This window comes from Condylostylus longicornis, unplaced genomic scaffold (assembly GCF_029603195.1).
Source record: "Condylostylus longicornis isolate FDR11 unplaced genomic scaffold, ASM2960319v2 ptg000018l, whole genome shotgun sequence".
Lineage (NCBI taxonomy): Eukaryota > Metazoa > Arthropoda > Insecta > Diptera > Dolichopodidae > Condylostylus > Condylostylus longicornis.
The window spans coordinates 10528501-10539383 of record NW_026577987.1 but is presented as its reverse complement, the minus strand read 5'-3'; the positions used below and the strand labels follow the sequence as shown (position 1 = coordinate 10539383).

General features: G+C 21.4%; 1 protein-coding gene across 6 annotated transcripts in view; it reads left to right on the top strand.

The window, feature by feature from the left end:
* The first annotated feature begins 675 nt into the window (after positions 1–675).
* Positions 676–10883, top strand: part of LOC129606396 (GATA zinc finger domain-containing protein 14-like) — an 85792-nt gene continuing 75584 nt past the window's right edge. For all 6 annotated transcript variants that reach the window (XM_055516708.1, XM_055516712.1, XM_055516710.1 and 3 more), the window contains exon 1: positions 676–682. In XM_055516708.1, the coding sequence (XP_055372683.1) occupies positions 677–682 (6 nt within the window). In that variant the 5' untranslated portion in view covers position 676. The remainder of the gene's footprint in view (positions 683–10883) is intronic.

Sequence of the window (10883 nt, the reverse complement as noted above, 5' to 3'; positions counted from 1 at the left end):
ATTTAATTGTTTGAATTTTTGGTCTTTTCTTTTTTTCATTTTAGAAATGTTAAGTGTGTTGTGAATGAGTTTTTGGTTTATTCTAATTTGTAAAACAAAAAAACCAGTGCCTTGGTTTTTATTTTTATTGATTGTGCATTTTTTATTTTTTAGGTTTAAAAAACATTAAAAACTAAAATAAAAATAAAAAAAAAAATAAAAATTTAAAATTAAATAATAAAAATAAAAAACAATAAAAAAATTTTTTTTTCAAAATTTAATAGCAAATATACATGCTTACAATATGCTTATATTATATACATACAAACACACATGTAATATATAGTTGGTTATATACAGTTACTTATAGGGGTTGATTAATGAATAATGACCTTAACAAGTGATAATTAAAGTAATTTATTTTCTTAGATGTGCAATGAAATTGACTAATTGGATTTAAATTATAAAAAAAAGAAAAAAAAAACGAGCATTATAACAAAAACAAATAACAAGTAAAAAAAAAAAGAAAACATTAAATAAAACACACACAAATACAAACATATAAAAATTAAATTTAAAATAGAAAATTATTTGTTAAAAATTTTCACATACAAATAAAAAACAAACCATAAAAAATAAATATAAAAAGAGAATTGGAAAACAAAAAATCGGAAAAACAAAATCCAAACAAAAAAATATGGCGGTGAGTTCAACACTAAAAATGTATTATAATTCGATTAGGAAAATATTGATTACGAATTATTTAATTTCCTCAGCAAAAAAAAATGTTTTTAATTTTTCAAAATGGTTGTTTATATTTTTCACCATATTATTTTGATTTACTTGAAAATTATTTTATTATATGATTTCATAAATGTATTTTTAAAAATATTTTTAATAATGAGATCTCATAAATTAATTTCTTTATATTGAGGGCTTCCATATCGTATACATATATTGGAGAAATCAATCAGTGCAAATCACCAAATTACAAGTTTTGAAATAAATTTAAAAACAGCAAAAGTTTTGTTTTTAAAAAAAATTTCTCTGCAATTCATTGAAATTCATTGTAATTAAATGTAAAAATTTAAAATTATTTTTTCAGATTGCTTCTTGAGAATAATACCGCTTCTCTACATCTCTAAATTTACAGTTTCGAGTCTAAATTGCATTCGAAGTTTACGCTATTTTTATACGAGAAATTAAAGATCGAAACATTTTGTCTAATACTAGCATTGCTTTTAAAATTTTGTATTTGAAAATAAAAAAAAAATAAATATTTTCATAAAATTGGTATAAATCGAAATGTTTCTGCAACTGATTTAAGGAAACCGTATACTATTTCAATATGTCGTCGTATTAAATTGAAATCTTTTCTCAATTTTGATGACATCACAAAATATTGAGCTTAACAAAAAACACACTCTAAAACAAGTCGTCCGAAAACTGAACTTTTAAATATAAGAAAATTTTAAATAAAAGCTGTAATTTTTGACGTATCGTTACATGATTTGGAGTCAAATATAGAGAAATATTAACAATTTTTTGATATGTTGCGGTATTATTCTCAAGGTGCGAAATTATGAAAAATAATTTTTCTTTTTAGCAAAATCACGGCAATTTTTTATTTCTAAAATATATGAACTTGCCACTTTTGTCAAATACATAAAAACCTACTTGTAACAATAAAACATTCTTTACTTACAATTAGCAACTAATTTTTGATTGAAAAGTGACTTATACTTATTGATTTCTAAACTGTCCTCATACATAATTTGCATATTTTTCACTTTTTTAATTAAATAAATTTGAAAAAATACAATTTTATTACTAAAAATTGAATATATGCATTCATACATACATGCATACGGTATACATATGTATATAATTAGAATTATGCACATTATGAGTGTGTATGTAACTTAATTTGTGTATACTTAATAGTTGAACAAATAGGTGAAATCAGAAATAATAATTTGTGTATAGTTAGTTGAGATTTTATATTTGATCAAATAATAATAATAACTTTATCGTAATAAATTTTATTTATTTTTCAGTTATAACCATTTATTTAAATATTTTATTCATTTAATTGTTTTCTTATATATTAAGTAAGTATCCCAAAAAATTATTTCTAATTTTGCGTAAAAATTCTTCAATATTTTATAAGCTAAAAGAGTCAAGGGAACGTTGAAATCTTAAAACATTATGGAATAATAATATTGTTGAAAACATTCTTATATTAATCGCTCAAGATCAACTTTAGGCCAAATTTAAAATTGAAACCTTCTCTTCATATGAATGAGATCTCACAAATTAATTTCTTAAAATTTCTGTATTTATAATAGCTTCTTTGACATAAAATATATAATTGTAATTAGCAATAATAAATATAAGATACTGGCCCATTTATACACAAAATTATTTAAAATACTAAGGGTGAAAAAAATCTGCAATTCGATCAATATAATTTAAACTTATTCTAAATTAAAATATGTGTAAGTATTTAAACATCTGCATAATTTATTATTATTGCACACATATATAAGTATAAGTTTAGAAATGTGCCAAAATTTTAGAGACTACATGACGCTTTGTATATAGCACATGTTTTTTATTAATAGTATACGTAGAATGTATTAGCAATAGTCTAAATATAAAAAGTTAAGAACAGTAAAATTAGAACATTTTTTTTTAAAGTCTTATTTAAAATTTGTTTAAAACTCTAGAAACTATTGAGAAATTTAAAAAATGGATTTAAATATGCAATAGATGTTAAAATTTAATATAATATTTCTTATGCACACATTCTTATGCATTATTGGAAAAATAAGGCAAGTCGAAAGGATAATGAGTTTCTGTAAAAAGACAACAGCATAATAGTTATTTATAATTCGGCTAGGGAAGCTTTTATTTGTGATTATCCTTATTAAACTTTAATATTAGGCTCAGATTATTAATTTAATTCAGAAATTATAAATTATGAATTCAATATGTTTATTAAATTTATTTTTTTATTTAATTAAAAGTTTTTATATTGACCTATAAAGGTCAAAGAATTATTATAAAACCATTTTGAATTTTATCTGGTCCAGCTAATTATTTTACAGAAATAATTATACAATATGTAATAAATAATTTATTAAAGAATCATATAGTTCCTTAAAAAATTTAAAACCTTTTCTTACTTCTGTCTTCACTTTTCATGACTTGAATATTGTGTACTTTATACTTTTTGGCTTTGATACTTGAAATTTTGTGACAATCATCAAAAATCTTGTGGATGGTTAGGCTATTGCCAATTAATTAAATTAAAATTATAATTTTATTAAGAATTATCAGTTTATAGATTTGTTTTAAATCCAATTACTAACTAATTCTTGGTATAATGAATAATTTCCATTTTATCATCTCAGTGTGAAAAATATGTGCTAATTATCTACTCATTTACTTGGCTTATTAAAAGTTTTTTAATTTAAAAATCATGTTGAATTTTATAATAAGAATAATTTTTCATAAGAATAATTTAATTTAATTATTTATCTAGTCTAACAGTAATTTTGTCTTAATGGTGTATAACACTCCCAACTATTCATCATATATATTCATCAGTCCGAATTAATTAGTTGATAAGAGTTCAAGTTTTTAAATTTTACTTTCTACACACGACTTTTAATTGTGTTTAATGAGCACATTTAATTTAGGTCAAATCATCAATATTCTTGTTTAAAAGAAGGTTTTAAAATTTACGCAACCTCGAAACATGACTCAAGCATTATTATATCTAATTTACATAATAACCTAATTAAATTTTAATTTTGGTTTAATTAATTAATAAAATATTAACGTTTTGTTTTAGCTCAAATAATAAAACTGTTCAGGATATTAAAAATATTTTGAAAATTAACTTTAATTTCCTCTTTAATTATTTCACCTTCTTATTTTTACACCTATGTATTAATAAAATTTTATTATTCAAATACAAACATCAATTTACTTATTCCTGTATTTCTTTCATATTCTCCTCTTCTTCTTATCAATTTAAAAGTGTGATCATCATCATCCCTTAATTTAACAAAGTCGTTATTCCGTTTTCCTATTTACGTCCTATTTTTTTTTTTATTTTTGGCTTCATTTTTATACACAGAACAATAAAAAAAAAAACTTTTATATTTTTTTTTTAAAAATTGAAAGAAAATTTCTTTCTTATTTACCACAAGAAGTGAAATTGATGGCAACTTTTATTTTTACCACCGTAACCTTTAAATTAAATAACAATTCTATTGTAATTTTTAAGCACCCATCCCATTTAAGAATAAGTATTTTTGTTATTTTTTTTTGTCTTTTAAAAAGGCGAGATGATAACGGGAAAGAAATTTACTCTTTTATGGTATGATTCTTTAAAAACCCTTTTTGATGAATATACGCCACTCCGTCTCTATGTATGTGAATGTGTATATGACTTACATAAGTAGTATTTACCTATTTTATTTGTATAACATGACCTTTTAACGCCTTTAACACAAAAAAAAAAAATATTTTGTTTGTTTCTTCTTCTTAATTTTTTTTTTGGTTTTTCTTATTATTGTCTTTTTATTTGCTTCAATTTTATTCTGGTGTTGTTTTTGTTGTTATTGTATTTGTTATACCCGAAAAGTTAACACTTAAAAACCGTTATGGATAAGGAACAATAAATGAATTATACTGACGTACAAACAAAAGTTAAAAAAACAAATGAGTAAAAGAACAAAACAAAACAAAAAAAAAATTGAATGCCATCATTGTTATCCTTTTATGACTTTTCTCATCTTTTTTTCATTCATTTTGAATTTCTCTTTTTTTTTACTATTTTTTATCTGTGGTTGTTATTTTTATATTGTTGTAAATTCAAAACTGTGCTGTTTTCGTTTCTCTTCTTTCACTTTTGAAGTCCCGATAAATGGGATTGTATTTATTGTTTGTATGTATACAAATAAATTCCAATATGGGACCCTTTTTTTTTCTCTATTAATTTTTATAAATCGTTATGACTTGTTTATTTTCTTGTTTCAATAAATGATGTGTAATATTTATTTTGCCACTTCTTTTCACTTTTTTTTTGTTTTTGTTATATTATATAACTATCACAGTTTGTATGCCAAAAGAAAAATAACATTAACATGCGCCATATCAAAATATGGGACATTTTGATCTTACCAAAAAAAAAAACAACAAAACAAAATGTCATAGTATCATTAAATTTTATAAAAAAAAAAAAATATACTCAAACGGGACACGCGACTGAGTTCAAGTATAACATTATTGCTAAAGGATATAAGACATTTAAAGAGAATAAATATGAAATGTGTTTATGTGTTTACGTATAACATAAAAAATTGACATAATTTCAGTATCTAGTTTTAGAAAACAAAAAAAGGATAATTTAAAATAACTCGTTTCTTATTTCGGACCTTATATACGAAAAACAACAATAAAAATACAAGGAATCAAAACTTGGGAAAATTAGAAAATAAAATATATAAAAATGAACTTTATATCCTTGATTATATTTAATATGATTCCCTTTCTAATATTCTTCTATATTTATAATGCAATTCATGTTATACGTTATTATGGACATATGTTTGATGTTAAGGAATTCTTAATTCTTTCTTGCATAATAACAACGAATTTTATTTCTACTTTTTTGAAATCAACATTAGTTACAGCAATGAAGTCATTATAAATGACCTCTGACAATTTCAAATTACCAGTTATACTAGTTACAATATTAAAAATTTACATTTTCTTTTTATTTTTTTTTTTGTTTTATACACCTTGAACCTTTTCTTTTTATACCCTATTATGTATTTTATGTTCATATTTTAAAGATCCTTGTGCTCGGTAAACATTATACATATAAAATTTAAATTTTTAAATATTATTTTAATAAAAACGATCAAAAAATTTTGTATGCGCCAGATGAAAATTTTTGTATAAATAATAAAATTGTTTTTGATTTATCAAAAGGATAAAAAAATTATTTCTACAAGTGTGTGTGTGTGTGTATTTACAATCTCTTACAAGAAGTAAGCAATAATGAAAAATAGAAGGCAGAAAAAAAAAACAAGTTCTGTAATTTTCTATAACATTTCGCCCTTAAATATAATTCCATTTTTCTCTTTTCTTCTCTCACTCTATTTCTCTTCACCACATTCTCTGCTGCCTTGCCTTGTCTTGCCTTGCCTTCCTTCCTGTTCATTTCATTTCATAAGAGAAGAAAGAAAACAAGTTTTTTGTTTTTTTCAAATAATAAAAATATAAAAATTCCCACAGTTTTAAATGAAGTAAAACGAGCTCATTTGAATTTTATTTAGATGAAACTTTTCATACTTATTACTAATTTTTCTTTGAGAAATTTATTTTTCTCTAAAAAAAAAAACAAAAAGCCAAAAAATCAGGATTTCCTCATTTTAAACAATTTTCTAACAAAAATGTTAAAAAAAAAAAAAGAGGAAAAGAGAAAAAGTTATAATTGGGGAGATGTAAAATGTTAAAATGTACAGATGTTGAGAAGCATCATTATATGTACATTTGCATATCTAGTTATATTAGCATCACTTTATAATTTCCACACTACACATACATATATGTATACATATATATATACATATAGTTTAAATCAAAACAACTTAAAATTTTTAATTTGCTTGCCCCGAAAACTAATTTTTGTTTTTTTTTGATAACAAAACGACTTGACTAATTACATTAATTAAGGACTATGCTTATCAATTTAATAAAAAATGTTTTAGTTTTTTTTTTTTTACAAAAACACATTTTTAAGGATGCAAAATGTACTATTTTATTTGTACTAATATACTGCAAGAAATCATAGCATGTACTTTGTATTTTTATCAGCTTAGATGTGAATGTGTATATAAATGTGATTAAATGGGTAAAAGCAAATTGTAGGAAGCTAATATAGAGGAAAAACTTTTCTACGTAGTTCTGTTTGATATTTAATTTATGAATATTAAACTTTGATGTTTGAATTAATGATCTTCTCTTATATAGTAGGTCAATTAATTGATTTTGGTATGGTAAAGAAATTAAAATTTTGAAATATGCAGAAATTAAGAGTTTATATGTGAAGATTTCATAAAATTCTGTTCGAGAATGAAAAAGTGTTTTGAAGAAATATTTCAGCTATATGGTAGTCGAATCATTTGCCTATATTGATTTAGTACATTGAAGAGTAAATATAACAGTGTTGGTGATTTATTCTATTGAAAATGAATTCTATTGGATTAGATATGAAAGTCGGAAAAAATGTAAAATTTTTAAAAAAGTTTCATTTGTTTTTATGAAACTAAGCCCGGTTACCTTTTAATATGAATTCTTTTCAAGTTTGATATTTGAATCTGATCTATTTCTCTTCCAACTTTTATATAGCGGTTTACAATTAAAAATTAGCAGAGAGTCAAATTATATATAAGGAAATTTTCCAGTATAATTACTAATTATAATCAATAATTAATGAATATGTCAATTCACACTCCCAAATTGTTGGAACCAAAGAAAAGAGAAACCGACAAATATTCAGGAATGTTGAATTAAATATATTTACGCCACAAAAAAATTTCGAAATACTATTTTGAATAACCATAATATTACGTTAATTGCAATAATTAATTAATAAGCATCTTTAAATTAAAAATTCATATAATAAGTATGTAAAAATATGGTATTTAAACCATTTTGAGAAACAAAAACTAAAATGTATAGTAAAAAAAAAGTTTCATAAGATATTAAAAAAGTTTTTTAAGAGCATTCTTTGAACGGCTTTATTTCAAGTGTTTATATACACTTCATATTGCCGTCATAACTATAAATTTCTAAAATTATTGCGTATCTAAAAAAAAAATTTATATGAACAATAATAAATTCACGTCAATTTTCCATAATAATTTTGGAAATTTCAAAAAATTATTATATTATATTTGTGTATATAAACTACATACATATTTGTATAACTATTATGAGCGTATAATAAATAATGTCTATATGTTTATATATAAATAGGTATTTGTGTATATATTAATAAAAGTTGCTATTTCTATAATTAACCTTATATAAAATTTTATATTTTTACTTTAAAAATCTAAATTTAAAATTCTTACATATTAAAATTTCCTTATAAAATCTAAAAATATTTCATAAATTGCTAAATTAATTTTTTTAATTGAATTAGCTTGAACAATATATATATATTTTTTATTAGAAAACTAAGTATTGAATCAGGAATAAAAGAATTTTAAAAGATTAAAATATTGTACATTGCACTTAAACTCAACAAATTTATTATACAAATTTCAAATTTTTATTAAGTCCAAATTTCAAATTTTTATTTTATCAGGAGAAAATTACAAATTTTTTTTTTTAAATTTTCATTTTTTGTTATTTAATATAGTTAATAGTCAATATTTTTGTTGCTTAGATTATGTTGGATGGAAAAACAATCTAAATGAAATCCGTTTACTAATAAATTTAAGGTCAGCTAAATAAATTTTAGCATTGTAATATTTAAGCAACTGTTATGAAGTACTTTTGCTTTGCAATTGTTACGAACGCTTTGTTTTGAAAACATTTTTGAGTAAACACGAAATTATAATATTTTTGGTTGAATTTTAAATTTAAATTCCTAATATGATATCCAAAATTAGAATTACTTTTACTATTCAAATTATGTAAATATGCAAATACCCATAAAATGCTTACACTAAGAATTAGACTTTAATTTTAAAACGAAACTGGAAATTCGTAATTTGAATCAAATTTACAAGAGAAATTTATGTATGACTGACTGCAGCTGTATTAAAAGCCAAATGAAAACTTCATCAATGAAAAAAAAATCAGTTATAAAACAACTCATATTGAATCTGATTTTAATTGTATAACAATTTCAAATTTTTTATTTCACGTACAAATATTATAACTTATCAAAAATGCCAAAAATAATTTATGTACCCACCCAGAATTTAATTAAAAATATATACATAAATACGTTGGACCCTACCTTAAGTACCAAAACAATTTTTGATAATTTCAAATTTTAATTTGATATAAGTGATATAACAAAATTTAAGCAAAAAAAAAAAATTTTATTCATTAAAAATTCCTTTATTTTTTAACAAAAAAAATTGAATTTGAAAATTTCTTTAATGTGTAATGTACATACATATGCATATTTATATTTCGTAACGATCCCATAAAACTTGTTCTCTTTAATCGACATCTAAATTTATTATAAAAGAAATTTTCAAAAAAAAATATTTAAATTTTATTTTAAATATTTTATTTCTACACATAATCTTTCTATACCTATCCACACACACACACACACATATGATCTTCTATTACGTTCCTTATGAGAGAAAATATTTAAAGGAGAAAGAAAAACTCTCCATATGTTGAATGAAAATGACAAAAGAAAGAAATACACAAATAATTTAAAATTTATAAAAAAAAAAATTTTTTTTTTGTAAAAAGAAAAACTTCTAATCAAAAATTTCACCTTATATAAAAGTAATTTTTATATAAGTATAATCTTATATACATACATATATAACAAATAAACAACACAATATATATCATTGTGCCTAACTATTATAGGCACAATTCTATATGTATGTAAATACATAATATATGTATATATTTGCAGAATATTATACAGGATTTTGTATATATATATATAAATTATCTATAGATTTTTAGAATCCCTTACCTATATTTTCTTAATTTTAAAAACAATAACAAAAAAATAATAATAATAACCGATGAGAAGTAAAAAAAAAATAGAAATTCAAAGTTTTTTGATACAGCAAGGATTCGTTTTTTTACTTTCGTATATAAAAATTTGTTTTGTATTCTCAAAATTCTCTTGAATATTTTTATTTAAATTTTTTTCTGAATTTTAAAATAAAAAAAATTTTTTCAAACATCTGCTCGTCTTATTTCTTTTATAAATTTTCTGTTTTTTTTGGCTCTTTTTTGTTTTGGTTCTTCCTTTGCCGTATTCAAATAAAATGGCTGTATTCTTCTTATAAAATTGAAAAATAAAGAAACTAGTAGAAGAATTTTCTTGTATCCACATTTAATTTTCAGTTTTTTTTGATTTATTTTTTATTCATTTTTATTTTTCTAAGGTTATTTTTCATTAAAAATCAAGAAAACAAAAAAATTGAGTTGAGCCATTAAGGTAAAAAGCCGAACAACATTTTTTTTTTAATTTCTCTAATTGTTTCTCTTAGGTCCTTATTGTTTCTGTTATATTTTTCTTATTATTATTGCTATTATTATTTGGGTTAATCCTGATTTTCTTAAAGAATATAAAAATAAATTATTAACTTTTAATATTAAAAAAATTGTTTTCTGATTATAAAATGTTGAAAATTATTCAATTTTAAAGATTTTATTTTAAAAATTTCTCTCATACATAATAAATAAATTATAAAAAAAAAAATATCTAAGGTTAAGAATTATAAAAATAGAAAAAAAATTAATTAATTTTAAAAATTGTAATTTGTAATATTAAACATTTTTTGTTGTGTTATTGTGCTTTCTGTATTGGAAAATCTAATTAAATTTAATCCTCAAAATGAATTTAAAAATAAATATTTTACGCAAATATAAACACTTCATTTATTATAATAATAATTATTTGTTGCGATTATAAATAAATTTTCATTTAATTTTGTTTTTGATTTTTTTTCAAAAAAAAAAAAAAAAAAGACGAACAAATTGTAATTTCATACTCGTATGATTCAAATTATTTTTTGTGTTTTGTATGGTATTAAAATATTGTGGATTCAATTTGAAATTGTTCTCAAGAGCTAGATATTTATAAAAATATCATAAACGACCAA